Source organism: Cuculus canorus, chromosome 7 (genome assembly GCF_017976375.1).
Source record: "Cuculus canorus isolate bCucCan1 chromosome 7, bCucCan1.pri, whole genome shotgun sequence".
In the NCBI taxonomy this organism is placed as follows: domain Eukaryota; kingdom Metazoa; phylum Chordata; class Aves; order Cuculiformes; family Cuculidae; genus Cuculus; species Cuculus canorus.
In genome coordinates, this window is record NC_071407.1 from 7,343,633 (window position 1) to 7,362,020 (window position 18,388).

The following is an 18,388-nucleotide window of genomic DNA, read 5'->3' on the forward strand; positions in this document are numbered from 1 at the left end:
AAAGCTTGTTTCTCAGCATATAAAAGTGATGGCAAATGTGAACGGGAAGAATTACATACACGAGTGTGTGGCATTAAGTACATGGCTTACGTAGGGGTTTATTTGGATTCTTTTTTTCCATATTCTTTTAAAGTGCTTTGTGTGATCCACCATCAACACATGCTTGTGTAAAGACAGATGCTAGCATGGTTGATATCACAGGAATATGAAAAATCAGAGCATTCATACTATCGCTTTGACTTTAAAATTAAAAAAAAAAAAGCAAAAGCCCATATATTTAGATACAGATTAGAAATGTTTCTACATCTCTTATATACAACCAAAGAACATGTTACAGATTATTAGAACCAGCCTGTTCCAATACATTTGCAATGTGACAAAGCCCACGGTAACGCTATTGCTTTGCTTTCCTAATGTAAACACATCTGACAGAAGAATATGCTAACCGTTCCAGAGATGAGATGACTTAAATCAGTAAAACTAAAGCAACTGGCATATCAACCTTTTGTCTCCACAAGGCTTAGGTCACAAGCTCTGGCTGTACATTTACTCTTCGAAGGACATCTTCTGGCATACAAAAGACAGGATTGACAGCCTTGACTTGTTCGTCTCCTAATAAAGATAGTCCAGCAATTCCAAATAAGGTGTGAAAAGGATCCACCTGGGAGAAGAAAGAAAGTTTGTCTTCATTTCCAAAAGTCAAATCAGCTTCTCATTTGTATGTAATGAAGCTTTTGTTTGCTAACATGCAAATCTCTGTGGCTAGAGAAGACATCACTGCATAAACTTTCATTTGTGCTGACACGTGTTGACAGGCAAGACAGTTTCCACAGCATGCATTTACAAGACTATGATTTACTCAGAAATGCTTGTCAATTGTCTGCTGCGAAGATGAGTTTCAACTCTGAATTTAGCAGGAAGCACTCACACATCTCCAAGAGCATGCAATACCAGGGTAGTAGAAGCAAAGCTAATAAAAATGTTCAAAGTAAATTTGATCATCTCTAAGTACCACTTCCATAAACTCTCTTTGTGCTCTTCAGCAACATTATAGTGCTCTTCAGCAACATTATAGTGCTCTTTAATGGTCTCTGAATACAGAGCTGTGCTGCAAAACCTTGAGAGGGGAGCAGCAACCTACAGTGCCAGAAAATGGAAAGGAAAAAAATACAAGGAAGAAAAAGCCAAAAAGAGACAGGAGCAGTTATTAGTTGTCCTTCCTTGGAAGCATTCCTTCACTGCATGAGCCTTCCCTAAAAGCATCTATAACCAGTAATGATGAAGTCTCATGACATAAGCATCCTGTCAGTGGTGGTAATCGGAATCCTGTCCCGTGCACTGTACTTGTGCTGCCCAGTGCAACACGCAGACCGTTTGCATCAGTGGAACTCCTGGATCTCATCGCAAAGGATCTCCGCTGCAGTACACTAAACTGAATTACCACACTATAGCCACATACAGGATATCTCCAGCCATTAGTTGAAGCCTAGAAGGTTCAAACTACACAAGGACAGCACGTCTTGCTCCTCGGTGGTTTGGAAACAACATTATGGGTGTGGTCAAAGCTCAAACATGTTCACTTGCTCCTCTTTGTGAGTACAAACAAATAATAAAAATATCCCAAACCAACAAACAGAGAAAAAAAAAACAAAAGCAAAAAAACAAAGCACACCAGAGTCTGTTAGAAATGAGTTTCTGCAGGAACAAAGCAAAAACCCCTAAGCGTCAACATCACTATGGCAGTGCCAACTTCAACAGTGGATGACAGGTAAAAATAATATGAAACAACCGCTAACGTAATACGTAAAGGAGCTCCCAAAGGAGCCTGCATTAGATATAGAGGAAAGGCTCTGCAAAGCTGTTCTTCTAGCAAGACTGAAATAGCTCAAGTTTCATCTCAAAGCCAGAGAAAACCTACTGTTCCAGTTGAAATTTTCTATTTAGTCTATTTTATTTAGTAAAGGATTATTTACCATATCGCCTGGTCTGTCAGCAAATCCTCCAGTCTCCTCATCCTGGCAAGCCAAAATAAAGCAGCGCAGTTTCTCTCCGTCAATCCAGTGCAACCGACCAATCATCTTCAAAGATGCCAGCACCCACCATGAATAACACACATCAGGTAACTGCAAGCAGAGCAGCAGACTGTTATTCGATTTTGTTTTAAACACAACATTGCAAATTTTAATGGTGATTCTGCAAACTACTAGGTGTCAGTCATAATACTCTGGCAGAGAAACAACACTTTTTTTAAGAGTTTCTTTGGGGTAAAAGAGAAGAAAGTTCCAGGATGCAATCTCCTTCCAGAGGTCTTCGCTTTTTCGGGAAGGGAAAAAGTCTTTTTTTCAAAGTTCTTCCCTTTCTTCAAGATGCAAAACCACAAGAATGTGATTTTTTTAAACAGCCTTCACCTTCTATGGGAGAGGCTGAAAAAGCAGAATCTTTTTCTGGAGTCAGTACAAAGAACTTCATACCAACTATTGTTTCTTTGACAAAAATGTGTTGGTTGGTTATCTGCTTGCCAGGGGAGATTATTCTAGGATACACCATTTCCTGGTGTGACATGAAACACTATTGCATCCAAGATTTACACTGAATTCTGTCATGTTGATTATATCAGCTGCACTACCCATAAACATTATTTTCTACATGCAGTGCTTTTTAAGCATGAGAAAAACACAAGCAACAGTGATTAGAGTTCTTTCATGGACAGTAAAAATAACCACAACTTTACTTGTCTTCCAACATAAGCCATTACTGACATTTCTCACCTGCTGGAACTGGAATCCCATTGTTGTGGGCTACATCTGATAACCTACCACTATAAAACTGATGCCAATTAAAGTGTTTATCAATCCGAGCAAGCACCAAGTGGTGCTGTAACGAGATTTGTTGTCTCACCTAAAGAGCAACACGCATGCTAGCAGATGAGGAAACAATAACTAGCTCCATCTCCCAGGTCTCAGAGTAATTCTAGAGCTAAACTGACACTCTTCAAGTTTATACTCAGAATACATGCCGAAACTCATCACAGACCTCGGGAAATAACAGAGACATCATTCTTTAATGCTCTGGATTGCAGGGCAAGACTTGTGAGCGTCCATCTAACCCTTAACTATTAGCAAGCAAATAAGGGGTTTTGTTACTGTTAACAAAAACATGGCTGTACCAAAACAAACAGTAATTTTCAGACAACTCTGAACATCAGAACAGATTCAAGCCCTGGCTTAACAAGCTACCAGTTCAGTGGTCAGCAGGACACACTTTGGTACATGTGCTTTTTTAAGCAGGGGACTCCAAGTAAGCACAGCTAACAACTGCAGGACAAGTGTCAGTCACAAAACAATCAAAATGAAGGCCTGCCTTCTTTGAAAAGTGTACCAAAAATTGCATACAAGTCGTGACGTTCTCCAGAAACGCTTCAGCTTTAGGAAAAATAATCTCTATTGAGGTTTAAACAAACAAAAGAAGCCACCTAATACCTTCTCTGGTCGTCCGTTGAGGCCTCCAGAAGGTAACTGGCGTTCACAAAGCCACCAACCCAGCAAGTCAACATTTATTTGATGCAACTGGTCTGTTATAGCCAGAAATCCTGTGCAACAATAGATCTAAAATTACAGATATCATTTTTTTTGTGTATTTAAAAACTAAGTACAGTTTTAGCAGACTAAATGCAGGAAGATCTCAAAGCAGGAATAGAGTCATGCAAACACAATACAAAAGAAGCACACATTTCAACTCCTGGTTTCAAATGAGTTACTTTTCCATTAGAAAAGTGTTACTGTTACATTTGCTTTATAAAGTACCAGTTCCAAAATATAGTCATAGAACAGTACTAACACAAGTCACTAACCCTAGGTTTAGAAAAAGATCCTAAGAGACCAGGCAGAGTCACACAGTTGTATTTTAAAAACAGACTCTCAAGCCAGAGCACTCAAACTGATTTCCAGAGATTGGATGTGGCCTTTATGAACACGGTGCATCCAGCCTACATTTTGTTCCTGAATGTACCTCTTACCCTAAGGCTTGTGGAGAACAAACTAAAAACCAAATGAATTCACTAGCAGAAACAGGTTAACCCCGATCATCTCTTATTTATTTCAGTTCATCAGCTGATAAGTATCAAACATAATCAACAATTGTCCCTTATGTTTCCTTATGATTTGTGGCAGACACAGCGACAGATCTTGTGCAAGATCTCCATTTATACCCATTTCAAATTCTCTAAAAATCCTCACTCTAACTATTACAACATCACTGTGTGAAGACTGAAATACAGTCCTAAAAGCTGTTCCCTTATGAACTCTCTTTTTGGCCAGCCTGTAACTGCCAAGCTCTCTACTCATCTTCTCATATTTATCTACCTATCTGTTCATTTATTTTACCTAAAGTAACAGAATCAGGAGTTTGGGAAACAAGAAAGGTACATCAATTGACATCACTGACAGATGCTGTAAAGAAACATGTACAGGCAGTGTGCGATGGTTACTAATTTAAAGCATTGCCATATAAAGAAAAACTCACCTGTCCCGCATGTGATTCAGAACCTGGTCTACAACCAAATCCTCCATCAAAGTTCATACAGGACAAAACGAATTCTACTGCTTTCCCCACATCGATAGCATCCAGCTTTCCCTGCAAGTCAGAAAATCAACTAAGGTACTTCATATTCTACCAAGCTCATCAGCTACAGAAACTTGAGCAGCACCAAAGAGAAGATTCTGTACTTGTGCAAGTAACAATTTAGGACTTACCAGAAGTGCAAGAGTTGCCACAGCACAGAAGGAGAATCTTGTATCTATTTCACCTAGAAGGATGGGGGGGTGGGGTGGAGAGAATGAAATAAGAGTAGTTTTATTAACATCAGTAAAAACACATTTAAATTGCCACTGAAAATATGGTACAAAATGTTAAAATACTAGCTTTTACACTGAACAACAAAAATCAGACAAAACCTGCCACTTTACTGTTTCCTTTTCCAGCCTATGGATTATTTCCTCAGTAATTTAGGAAGCGTACATCACGACTCAAGTGATCTGTATGCTCACAGCACAAAAAAGTAGATAACTCATTTTGAGCTGGTGTACAGTCAGATATGTACTCAAATCACTTAAACTAGACATTTTATGAATAACTACATAATTTTAGAGTTTATCTGTAGTGCTCTACCAGATAATTGCAGAGTGGTGGACTAAAAAATACTCAGACACGACTCCAGGCAGAATCACAGAATGGCAGAGGTTGGAAGGGACCTCTGGAAATGACCCAGTCCAACAGAAGAAGCCATTTCTGCTTTAGAAGAAGACTGATGAAATATGTAATTTTCTTTCACACATCTATACCTGGAAGTCAAACCAAAACCACTACACCTACAGCAGAACGATCACTCAGCAAGTCCATATGAACATAACTCTCCTAAGCATAAACTCTGAGCAATTAAATCCTAAAGTCAAAACTTAAAATTGAACCCAGCCACAAACATTCATTTTTTGCTCAAACTGATGCAAGACTTTTCTTAAGCAATTGACAAGCTGAAACACGTAGAACAAACATCTGCTGTTCTGTCTACATCAGGTACCACACTCCTGCAGTTGCCCTGTAATTGCTTCTCAGAAATAACACGAATCCATTGTACATTCAGCACGTTTCTTTCAGTGCTTTAACAAAAAGGATGCAGCAAACTATGAACCATTTTAATACACAGCAGAACAGCTGCCTTTATGGTAACATACACAGAGACTGCCTTGATCGCAATCACTGGATTTTACTAGAAGAATAACATGAGTGACCTGCAATAGATTTTAATCAAATTTAAGCATTCCACAGAGATAAGTATTTTTAGAGTGCCTAAATATCTACACTACAGCTTAAAAATACCATCTTTGTTCATAAAAAATTTATGCGCAGAAACAAAATCAGTGTTAACAGAAGTTCCCGAGTACAAAACTAGCTTTTCACATTCCCATATAGTGAAAGATCCTTTCCCAGATGATCTGGATAAAGATCATAACTCACTGCCATTAAACAGCAAGCTAAGACACTCCTCACCCAATGGTGCACCTAGTGTATCAAAGCACTGTCAAGTTTCTTCTTTAAGACCTGGATAATTTATTTTTAATACAAGAATGGAACTGAAGTTTAGAATATTTATGAAAGGAATGAAACATAACTCTGTCCTTCACAGAAACTCCTTTTTCGTAACTCAGAAAATAAGTGTTCACATGCAATGCATAAGCAAACAGACCATCCAACGAAACTGAAGTTCACAAACTTATGCATGTCAACCCAGTTGCTATATTTTAAAGATCTAAAAATTACCCCATATATCTCCAGCAAATGATCCATCTTCTTTTTGCAAGTTCTGTATATATTCAACAATTTTATTTACATCAACAACATGTAGACTATCATATAAGATAAGAATCTGGAAAAAAAAAGACAATAACAATCAGAGAGGCAAAATTTTTAAATATTTACTTCTTAAAAAAATAATCATGGATTTACAAAATACTTTATTTAATTGTCTGTGAACACTATTCAGTAAAGTTTATTAAAATAAAATTTCATTCACTGCAGTTCACCTATCTCTGTCTAAAAACTTTTAAATGAAAACACAGGCAAGCCAAGCTGAACTCTTTCATGCTTGGTTACTCTCCCAACTTAAGCTCTCCTTTTAAAAGCATAATCGGGTTTGTTTGGTTTTATGTTAGCATTATGTAGAACAGAGATTTGATTATGGTTAATTATATAACGGGATAATGATATCGCAGACTTACAGATTCGTAGTTTGTACACAGTGGCTGCTTGGATACATGCAAGGGTAAGTCAAGCACCACTTACAGTGCAAGCCCGCCAGCGACCATATAACCCTAGAATGGTTTGGGTTGGAAAGTGTACTTTAAAGACCATCTATTTCCAACCTCTGCCATGGGCAGGGACACCTGCCAGTGGATCAGGTTGCTCAAATCCCCGTCCAGCCTGGCTTTGAACACCTCCAGGGGTGGGGCAGCCACGACTTCTCTGGGCAACCTGTGCCAGTGCCTCACCACTCTCATGGTGAAGAAATTCCTCATGTCCAGCCTAAATCTGCCAAGTTTATACCCATTTCCCCTCGTCCTATCACTACAAGGCTTTGTAAACAGTCCCTCCCCAGCTTTTTCGTAGCCCCTTCATGTACTGCAAGGTCGCTATAAGGTCTCCTTGGAGCCTTCTCTTCTCCACGCTGAACAACACCAACTCTCTCAGCCTGTCAATGATTAGTTTTGAATTGTAGATTTTTATTTACATTCATTTTTTAAATACAATGAGTAGAATTAAATCGCAACAATTTAATGAAAAGTATGAACAATACAATCAAACACAAACCGTACTGTCAGTACATTCTGAAAGAAAAATAAAGGTCACAGTGAGGAATACAGTTTTCTGAGCTAGCACTGACGTGAACCAGTAAACCCATATGACACAAGGTCACGTGGGAACAACAATTACATTTCTGAGCCCCAGCTGCCTTCGTGGTTTTTTACAGACTATGCAAGTTATGAGTAAAGAGTAATTAAGAATTTATTATAAATAACAAAATAGAAAGAACAGTTGAAACTATGCAATATTACAGTGCCAATCCTGAAAAATACCAGCAACTACAACTTTGAACACCTAGAGCTAGGTGGAACCTTCCAACTGTCAAATAAAATTGAAGTCTCACAGAAATGGAAAAAAGAATGGACAACTCCAAAAGAAAGTACAAAACCATTGCATGCTCCTTAAAGACAAATGTGAATCAACTACTAGTATACTAACTGTGATCAAAGGAAGATGTGACGTGACCTGTAAAACATTCTGGATACGTAGACAGGACTGAACAGTGTTTGTTCACTAAGAACACGCGTGTTTATTAAGACACGCTCGTTAAGCTTACCGCAACAATTTTACATCAACACTCACTAACACTTTTCACATTTGGACACCGGGAGCTGCATTCAGCTAACACGAAAATATCTACTAGTAACATCAAATATTTATTTAAGAACTACCATCTTTAATGTGTAAAAGCAAACAATCTCAAATTGTACCTCCTTGTCTTCATACTGGATAAGAATTTGTGAAAGGAATTTGATTGGATGGTTTGGAAAAGCTCAAATGTCACAGCCCAAAGAAACCTCAGTTTCCTGCTTCTCAGAGTAATTTATTACCACTTCAGCTCTGGAATACCACCTTCAGAGCAGATAAATACGTGTCAACAGTCCTCACTGACCCAAGAAAACAGCATTCTTCTGTCCTACCTAAGGGTTTCAAATCCAAAACATTTTCTTCCTAAGACAGGATGCTATCTAGCGATGCAAGCAATCAAGCAACTGTTCAGAAGCATTTGAGCCTTTTCCATGTTTTTTTTCTCCCATAACTGTTCCCACGAGAAGGAAAACAAAAGAAAGTGAGAAATTAAATCTACAATGGAGATAATTACGTGAAAAAAATAAGACTGAGCATTATTTTTTCGGAGAGGAAGAGTACACCAAATAAACACATAAAACGCTTAACAGATTGGCATCATATTTAAGTTACACACAAGAAAAGCAGATTTGAGAAACACAACAAGAACTGGCTACTAGAATGTTTGTTTTGTACAGTACTGAAGTGTAAACACACTACACAATTATACACATTATACAAATGTATAGAGTATATAAATATTCCATGATTATTTACTAATATTTTATAATATATAACTTACTACATATAGTAATGTATACAATCAAAAATAAAATCCAAAACTTGACTCTTATTCTTGTCCACTACCTTTCACCTCAATGTATGCTAAGAATTTATGAAATCCAAAATCAACTAAAAAACCCCTCCAGTAAAACAGCTAAGAAGTACTTCAAAAAGACTCTTACAAAACATATCAAGAATGCAGTCATGACTAAATGCTCATTAAAAGGACAATGCTTCAAATCTGACGATTTTTCAGGAAGTGCTACAAATAAATCCTACAGTTCTGTCCATTAGATTTTTTTTTTTAATAAGGTACTGCAAAATAGTTTTTGCCGCATCCAACAGTACCTGGTTCATAAATCTGAAATCATCAAAGTTGTTAATTACAAATGTTTTTATCTAAAATTACCCTGTTGCATTTACCTGGACAGCACTGAGAGTGTAGAGAAGATGAGGATCATGACCTATGCTGGCACTTATTCCACCACATTCATGTTGACAGGATTTGATGAATTCCAAGATCTCTTCTTTGTTCATGCGGTGCAGCTGCCCCATGAGATCCATTGCTGTCAGCCCCCAGTACACACCACTCATCCTCAAATACTCCGACATGCAGTATTCCTAAGTAGTGCATGATTTTAGTTCTTAATCGGATAAGCACATCATTAATGCAGAGCAATGAAAACACAGAAGATAACATTTACAAACACTGGAACATGTCAGCCATTTTCCATCCCATAATAACCTAGCATGCCTCAGTCTCACAAATACCCTATACATCAGGTATCTGTGTAGATACACATGCATAAAGGCACATGCACGCGGATATAGCCACATATACTACACTCCATTTCCTACCCTCTATTTTTTAGCTTCAAGTATCAAGTTCAATATCAAATCCAACACGAAGAAGTACTTAGGCACCAGTTCACTTCAGAACATCAGTTATTATTGCCATCCAAATTACTATCCCAATTAATCTTGAAAGTAATAAGTCTAACATTAAGAAAACTTACTTCCAAGAGCCCAAACTGCCACAACCTGAAGCTACGTTAGGAAGTGAAACCTCATTGAATTCTGTCATGTTGATTATATCAGCTGCACTACCCATAAACATTATTTTCTACATGCAGTGCTTTTTAAGCATGAGAAAAACACAAGCAACAGTGATTAGAGTTCTTTCATGGACAGTACAAATAACCACAACTTTACTTGTCTTTCAACATAAGCCATTACTGACATTTCTCACCTGCTGGAACTGGAATCCCATTGTTGTGGGCTACATCTGATAACCTACCACTATAAAACTGTTTAAAAGTTGATAAAAGTGTTTATCAATCCGAGCAAGCACCAAGTGGTGCTGTAACGAGATTTGTTGTCTCACCTAAAGAGCAACACGCATGCTAGCAGATGAGGAAACAATAACTAGCTCCATTTCCCAGGTCTCAGAGTAATTCTAGAGCTAAACTGACACTCTTCAAGTTTATACTCAGAATACATGCCAAAACTCATCACAGACCTCGGGAAATAACAGAGACATCGTTCTTTAATGCTCTGGATTGCAGGGCAAGAAGCAACTGACTTGTGAGCGTCCACCTAACCCTTAACTATGAGCAAGCAAATAAAGATTATTGTTACAGTTAGCAAAACCACAGCTGTACCAAAATAAACCAATACCTACATAGTCATCTTTCTTTGTTCCATACGAAGCTATATAGTCCACATGCTTCTCCAAAAGTAACGTGCTTGGGGCATCAGGTTTTATGATGACATCCTTTTGTGGTGTCCCCTATAAAAAGCACCAAGAAAGCATCAGTGGCATTGTCAGCGCAGCAGGTTTTAGCCCCCAGGCGAAGTTTAATGCTCAGTAAGGGCCATCCCTGCCCAGGGCAGGGGGGTTGGAACTGGATGCTCATTAAGGTCCCTTCCAACCCAAACCACTCTGATGGAAATGGCTAATAAATTGGAGAGGTGCAGATTTAGAGTAGATATAAGAAGGAAATTCACCACGAGGGTGGTGAGGCCCTGGCACAGGCTGCCCAGAGAAGCTGTGGCTGCCCCATCCCTGGAGATGTTCAAGGCCAGGTTGGATGGGCCTTGGTCAACGTGACCCAGTGGGAGGTATCCCTGCCTATGGCAGGGGGTTGGAACTGGATGATCATTAAAGTCCCTTCCAACTCAAACCATCCTATGATTCCATGATTCTATGATTTTTGCTCTCTTTCTGGGAGCACGGCGCCAGGACCGAGTGCTGGTGCAATACAGGAGCCCTGCCCCGCGTTCAGGACAGACAGGGATCTTAGAATCATAGAATGATTTGAGTCGGAAGGGACCTCAAAGCCCATCTAGCTCCAACCCCTTGCCATGGGGACACCTCCCACTGCACCAGGCCGCTTCACTGCCCCACCCCCCCTGCCCTGGGACACATCCAGGGATGGGGCAGCCACGGCTTTTTTCAATAAAGCTGAGCTAAATCCCCAATTCGCCAGGAATAACCCGAAAAAAGCCGGGGGGGTGGGGAGGGGGGGATAAAAAAAAGACGCCCTTCCCCGGGAGCGCGGGGGACGTTCACCCCCCCACCCCCGAACCCCTTTCCCGTCACCGACTCTCCTTTCCCGCCAACCCCCTCCCTCGCCGCGCGCGCTACCCCGCGCCCACCATGTTGTCCGCCCGCGCCGGAAAGAGAGCGACGCCCGGGGCGGGGCGGGAAATGGCGGCTGCGGCGCCGAGGGCGGGGGGGGGCGGAGCGTCTGCGGGAGTGTGGAACCTCAGAGGGGAGGGGCAGCCGCCAGCGCTGTGGAGTCCCATCAGTCGTTCCTTCCCGCGCTGCCAGCAGTGCAGTTAGTTCTGAGAGCCTTTAGAATCCAAAATAGAGGTGGTGTTTCATGAATGGAGAAAAATAAGCCAGCAAGAATAATAGTTTTCACGTTAAGTCATAGAATCACAGAATTGTCTGGGTTGGAAGGGATCTTAAAGGTCATCTTTAAGGACTTCAAAGTCAGCTGTAAGAGAAGTATTATAAACTCCCTAGAATCTCTTACAGCTCCTTTGGAGGTCATGGTCTGCGTGTGTTTCATAGAATCACAGAATGGTTTTGGTTGTAAAAGACCGCTAAGACCATTGAGTCCAACCACCAATCCAGCCCTGCAAGTCCACCACCAGACCATGACCTCAGGTATGACATCATCTCATCTTTTGAACGCCTCCAGGGATGGGGACTCGGCCACCTCCCTGAACAGCTTGTTTCAGTACTTGACAACACTTTCATTAAATAAATTTCTCCTAATATCCAACCTCGATCTCCCCTGGCACATTTTGAGGCCATTTCCTCTTGTCCTGTCCCTTCTTCCTGGTAGCCAGTGACCAACCCCTGCCTAGCTGCAACCTTCTTTCAGGCAGTTGTAGAGAGGTCTCCTTTTCTCCAGGCTGCACAGCCCCAGCTCCTTCAGCTGCTCCTCATAAGGCTTTATGCTTGTGCTTCTTGATATAGAATCACAGAATCACTAGGTTGGAAGGGAGCCACTGGATCAGAGTCCAACCGTGCCGTGCCACCTTCTTGGAGGAACACTTCTCAGTTCCTTTAAGGTATTTCACTGGTGTTTCCCTGTTGGTTCCTATTACCTCAGGACCCCCAGCTCATCTATGTAAAACTTCAGCTGCAGTATACCCAGCACATCTCAGCACAACAGACTGAGGGCCCTCATTAGCATTCCATCCCTCTAACCTTGGTGTGTCATCCCTCAGCTTGTCACAGGCAAGTCTGATGTCATCCCTCATCCCCTTCAAGTCAAGGTGAAAGCTCTGCCGATGAGTCCTGCAAGATCCTGAGGAAAGACTCTCTTCCTCCTTTGAGAAATCAGCCCCAGGAGACCAACAAGTCACGTATCAACATTCACCAGTGATACAAAACCCAACTACAGTAAGAGAGACACCTTCCCAATGTACCTAGAGATATTATTGGTTTCTAGATGGAGACCAGTAAGTGTAAACATTGTTCTTCCTTATAACACCTCACCTGGATCAAGAGTTAAGAGGTCAGCAGGCTGCTTGTGATCAGGAAAGATGTTATATGATGCTGGAGCAGGTGTTACCAGTTTAGTAAAGTTACCAGAGTGCCTGAGAAATGAAACTGCGTGAAGAGATCAATTTTCTAGTCAGAAAATGGGGCTGCAACAGGGAGCAGCCATTCTATACAAATTATTGGGAAAGAAGGGTAAATATCAGAAACAGAAAAAGAAAATCCATGTGATTTAAGCTAAAGCCAGTGTTAAGAGAGGCACGACAGGTTGACCTGGTCAGGGACAACACAGGCTGGACATCAGAAATATTCCTGTTAAAAATGCTGAAAGAGAATATAAAGGATTCCTCAAGTCTTCTGAAAGTTGACAAACTTCTTGCTTCAAGACTGAATTAAAAACTCTACTTTTACTTGAAGAACTGCTTGGCTTCAACAAAAGCTTTCATGATTTGATTCTATCCATTTCTGCCTGAGGTAGAATGTATTTCTGATTTAAATTACATTTCATCCCTGGACAGAGAGGATTACAAAGCAACACTAGGGGAACCATAACAATAAACCTCTCCAATAATGACAGTTACGAAAATCGCTACTTACCTTTGAAAATCCAGCTGAAAAGGGACTTGTTTGCAGTTCACCAAGTACCCAGTGGTTAATATGTGGGTGAAGAGCTGAAAGTGTTCACTTCAGCATCTTCTACTTGGTCCTTGTTAGCAGCATTCCTGTTTTGGCTGCTAATGCTTCCAATCCTGTATCTTTAGGAAGGTTAAAGCACAAGCAGTTCATGTCAAAAAGTTAAAGCAGAAATGTGAGCTGACACAAAGCAAGGACTGCGTCACTCACCTACCTGTGTTGTGCTCAGTAATTAGAAGTTGTCATCTCTTGTAATCACCTTCAACAAAGAGCAATCCTAATCAACCATGTCAAACCACACAGAAAATTCAACTACTGACTAATTCCAAGGACTTTTCTTGGCAGCCTTGCATTGAGAGCACTCAATAATCCAGCAGCTGGACTTTTATGTACAGATTAAGCCCTTGATTGCAGCCTGGCCTCATCAGACTGCAGAGATCACCAGCACAATCAGTTGAATACGAACTAATTGCAGGTAGCAAAGAGAAATGATGGCTAAATACCCATCAGTGTGATCTAGATAAAAATATAAATTTCCCTCAAGGTTGTTTTGTTGTTGTTCCTACTGCCAGATCTGATATCAAATTCCCTGTGTATCTCTGGAAAGTTAATGAATTCCATTTAAACAAAGGGGGAAGCAAGACAGCAATGCAAGGTGTCATCTTCTGCAAAATTCTCACTGCTAAATTTTTAATGTGAATAATTACATATTTAAGGTAGCAACCTGAATGCCTCTGAGCCTGATTTCTCCTTGGATATTCCATCAATTTCACTTTTATGTATTTTTATAAAAGATTTAACGGATCCATTTTGTCAGGTTTGGGGGTGGAGATGGGGGTGTTGGTTTTTCATTTTGGTGAATGCTTCCAGAGGAATTAAGACTAAAAGCAGCTGCTTGACTCCAGAGCATCACGTCTGCGAGAGGTACCAAAGAGCTTCCCTCCCGGGCAGCCATCACCTCACCCACGGTGCTGTGCCCTCCACCTTTCCCTTCTCGGGGGGCAGCACGTTCTGTAACTCTTTCTCAGTGAAATCTTTGTGCTGAGTCAATCCACAGCGTCAAGCCCTGGCATTTCTCTGCATCATCCTTTATCTAAAAGTGTTCATGACAAATGAAACTTATTTAGTCTTCCCATGGTTATGAACTAACCTTCCAGTTCACTGCAGGATTGGTCTTGCATACGTTCTGGCCTCTCACCTCCTCCGGGAAACATCACCTGCCCCGAAACACTGAACCCAGCCAGAGCACCTGCTTCCTATCACATTTTTCATGAATATCAAGTGCCCCCATCTGTATCGCAAGGACTGACCGGGTCACCACTGACCTGACTTCAAAAACCACGCTACCAGTAGCTGAAACACAGCTTGTCCCTGTGCCCATGCTGATGGGGAGGCTGTGCCTCTGGAGGAAGCTTTGGTGGTGATGCCTCGCTTGCTCCCTGCTTTTCCACCAGCCCAGCTGCAGGATTTCTGCAGGGTTCACACTGATACCACTAATCACAAAGTGCCGCAGGCACAAGGTACGTGCCGTGAGAGAGTGGTTTGGTAATTCCTGCTGGAAAGGCCTCTGACGGCAGCTCAGGCTGCCTTGCTTGAATCAACCAGCAGCTCTGCAAAACAGAGAGGATCTCGTCATCGGGATCATGGGGGCAATCAAGGGGAAAGCAAATAAATCCAGAGGCACTGGAGGGCTCCAGCACGGACTCTATGCTGCCGTGGCCAGTCTTGCCCCAGCTCTGGCCACGGTGGCACAGAGCCAGTGCTGGAACCCTCCAAAAATGCCATTCTGGGCTGGAAGAACCTGCTGGTATTGCACACCAAGATTTCACAGAGCCAAGAGGTCTCCCTCCCCAGCACAGCACCTTGCTTTCCTCCCCCAGGATCACGGCTCTTGCCCTCTCTGTTTGTGCTTTCAGGCTGCAAGGCCTCGGGGCCAAGGCATGCAGCCACGCTCCAGCGCGGCTCTGTATGGGCTTCACACATTGGTTGCCCAGTCCTGCATAGCTGCACCATCTTATTTACTAAGAAAAATCCTTGACAGACTAAATGAGGGCACTGCTCCCTTTGAAGCCCGGTACTCACAGAGCCAATTTTGTGTCCAATTCAGTGCATTTTTTAGGGAATTTGAGGAGGTTCTAAATTTGCACGTTGCATTTGAGTAATTTTTTTTCAAACTGTCTTAACTGGAAAAAAAAAAAAAGACCAAGTGAATTTATTTTCCTTTTCTTTAAACTTTAAGCGTTAAGTAGATAGCAGAATGAATTCACTGCTCAGAATATCCTGAGTCCTCTCTTATCAAGCCTACGTATTCTGAGCCCCCAGTACCCAAAGGTCACTCTCTACAACTTCTGCTCTTGTCTGTGGGTCACCGTTCCTGTATCTATTGTACCCCAACAAGCCCCCTTTTGATCCGCCCATCAGCACGTGCCCAAATCACAAGGCTGAAAATGCTGGCTGCACATTCCTCACAAGCACAGTACTGGATCCCACGGATTATCAGAGGTTTTATGACATGCTGCCGCCCGTATATGTCCCGCTACAGTTATCTATTTTTCATCTCCTCAGTTCAATGAAACTCACCTCCCCAAAAAGGGGTTGTTTAGCTTGATTTCAGGAAAGACACTAAGGCAGAAACTCAGGTTTGATGTTGGTAAGCAGCAAATCCCCATTTTCATCTGTTCAGTCCCATTAGACGTGGCTTCCTGCTATCAGAGGAGATATTAGACAAGTACAAGCTTGTCTCCATAAACAAAGGTTTTAAGACTATGCTCAAGTTCATTCGGAAACCCTTCCCCAAGATTTTACAACTTGTACTTAATAAAGTCCTGAATTGCTTGAGTGGTACTTTGCTAAGGCATCAGGAGACGAGCTGGAAAGTCTCTTCCAGGAGACCTAGACTAATGCTTGTGAAACAGATGGGAGTCTTTCTAGATGTTTAAGAGAACTTCCAGAATTCTCTCATTCCTTATTAGAGCTGAGCTGAAGGTGAGAGCCCATCTCTCCAGCCTGTGCGTACGTAACACAGAGAAGGCTGCCTGCTTTAACCTTCCCTCACGCACGTGCAATGGGCTGGTCTGAGATAAGTGGGTTTCGAGGTCAACATAACAAGGTATCTCCATCTCCAACTGTTCATCTCTACAATGTGACTGTGGCAACAATTCCTGCTTTTTTTATGCGCCGATCTGCTGGCCACCATCCAACCCTGCTGAAATGGGACTAAATGCAAAGGCTGCTGTTCTCCAGCTGTTTCTGCCCCTGGCATGACAGGACAGGAACGTAGCTGGATGACCCGGTGTCAGGAAGACCAAAAAGAATTAAGCAATACAGGGAAAAAAAACCAAACTTGCACTCAAACAAATCCATCTGCTTGCCATTGCAGAGGCTGCAAGCAAATAATAAGACAAATTATACTCTAAAAATATTTGCTGACAAGCAGAGTGGGGAGAGTTCAGGCTGGGATTCCCTGCAGCATCCCTCCTCTCCACCCTTTTTCTTCTCCCGTGCTGTTTGTTTGCAACAAAACATGAACAATGATTGAGTCAACATGATCCTTTCACTTGTGCCCCTCCCTAGAGAGAGGGAAAATAATCCAGGAATCAATTTCCCATCAAAACATGTTGCTTTGGGAATCTGTCATCTTGGCTGAAATCCAGCTCAACTACTTTCTCCCGACATTCAGAGCCCCTTCACAGGACTTTTGTTATCTACTCATTCTAAAAGATCACACAATGCTCTGGTATCTAAGGTAGAAGATTCTAGAGTGTATGAGGGAAAAGGCTTTTAGAAGCCCCACATGGACCAAATCATTTGCCTCCCCCATGGCAGTCACACCTCACTGTGCTAGAAGATTGTTTCCTATGGGACCTTCACATGAACATGCCTTCACACCAAGATATTAGCAAGAATAAGAGCTCCTTCCTAGCCTAGAGGAGACAGAAATGACGTCTATTGGTTCTGAAGTGAAGGACATGCCTGAACAATCATGGAATCATAGAATAGTTTGGGTTGGAAGGGACCTTAAAGCCCATCCAGTTCCAACCCCCCTGCCATGGGCAGAGACACCTCCCACTGGATCAGGCTGCCCAAGGCCCCATCCAACCTGGCCTCGAACACCTCCAGGGATGGGGCAGTCACAACTTCCCTGGGCAACCTGGGCCAGTGCCTCACCACTCTAACATTCCAACCACGGCAGTATTTCAGTGTGCCCCTACAGCTTAACGTGCTCTGTCAATGGCCCTGAGGAAACGGGAAAAACTCCTAACCCTGCACCAACAAATCCAACTGCAGCATACAACAAACCAACCCACCCAGCAGCACTACAGCGCTGGGATTTTAGAGAGAAAATTAAGAGAGAACTGAACTAACCTCGGGGCTGGATACAACAGCTTGCAGGGTTCCTGCACCCCACCTGAAAAGACTCTGGTTCTTACAGGTACCGTCAATTGCCTGGCCTGACTCAAACAAGTTAGGATCCACTCATTAAAGAGAGCAATTTAAAACCCAGCAGGATACAAGAAATGAAAAGCAGAAATGACTGTAATGTCACAGGGCTTGCAACACAAATTCAGGTACCTGCGTATCTAGAAATTCAAAAGCAACACTCCTAATCGTGGCGGAAACACCACGAAACATAGGACTTAAGGCAACATTTAGTGTGCTCCAAAACGCAACGTTTACACTCCATATCACTATGCCACAGGTTACATGGTGGATGAATAAAAAAAGGAAAACTATTTTCCCCTGAAAGTAATGCAACTTGTTACTAGAGCTTTTTACTCTAACATCTAATGAGACCAAATATGCAGAAACATAGAAGTTCAGTGGGAAAACAGCAGCACTTTGGATGGCTGAGCTGAAGTGTTATTGCTGCCATTTTTATTGACGCAGTACATGGCAATGTACAAGACCCACCTGAATTTCTACTTGAACTATTTCTGCTTTCTGGAAATCCCAGCACAAACGTAGTGATGGTGCTACCCAAAAACTTTGCAATCCTTTGCTGGTCACAAGACTCAGTCACTCGAAATGAAT

The 18,388-nt window shown here is 41.9% G+C and overlaps 1 protein-coding gene and 2 non-coding genes across 3 annotated transcripts; all 3 read right to left on the reverse strand.

Annotated features, from left to right (window-relative positions):
- Positions 1-93: 93 nt before the first annotated feature.
- On the reverse strand, positions 94-11,529 carry RABGGTB (Rab geranylgeranyltransferase subunit beta). Its single transcript, XM_054071115.1, has 9 exons — positions 11,365-11,529; positions 10,388-10,495; positions 9,130-9,327; positions 6,316-6,421; positions 4,752-4,804; positions 4,522-4,632; positions 3,480-3,605; positions 1,974-2,123; positions 94-661 (listed from the first exon to the last, which is right to left on the reverse strand). The coding sequence occupies exons 1-9, from the start codon at positions 11,512-11,514 to the stop codon at positions 521-523; spliced, it is 1,143 nt and encodes a 380-aa protein (XP_053927090.1). The 5' UTR covers positions 11,515-11,529; the 3' UTR covers positions 94-520.
- Positions 2,954-3,034, reverse strand: LOC128852777 (small nucleolar RNA SNORD45). Its single transcript, XR_008450829.1, has one exon. It is a non-coding gene; the product is annotated as a small nucleolar RNA SNORD45 (small nucleolar RNA).
- Positions 10,146-10,226, reverse strand: LOC128852776 (small nucleolar RNA SNORD45). Its single transcript, XR_008450828.1, has one exon. It is a non-coding gene; the product is annotated as a small nucleolar RNA SNORD45 (small nucleolar RNA).
- Positions 11,530-18,388: the final 6,859 nt, after the last annotated feature.

Bases quoted from the DNA above. Each gene is read 5' to 3' on its own strand.
- RABGGTB (XM_054071115.1), bottom strand. From the start codon at position 11,514: ATGGGACTCCACAGCGCTGGCGGCTGCCCCTCCCCTCTGAGGTTCCAC. The intron at 6,422-9,129 runs GTAAATGCAACA...TTTTTTTTCCAG, and splicing joins ACACTCTCAGTGCTGTCCAG to ATTCTTATCTTATATGATAG. The intron at 3,606-4,521 runs GTGAGTTTTTCT...CTGTAATTTTAG, and splicing joins CTGAATCACATGCGGGACAG to ATCTATTGTTGCACAGGATT.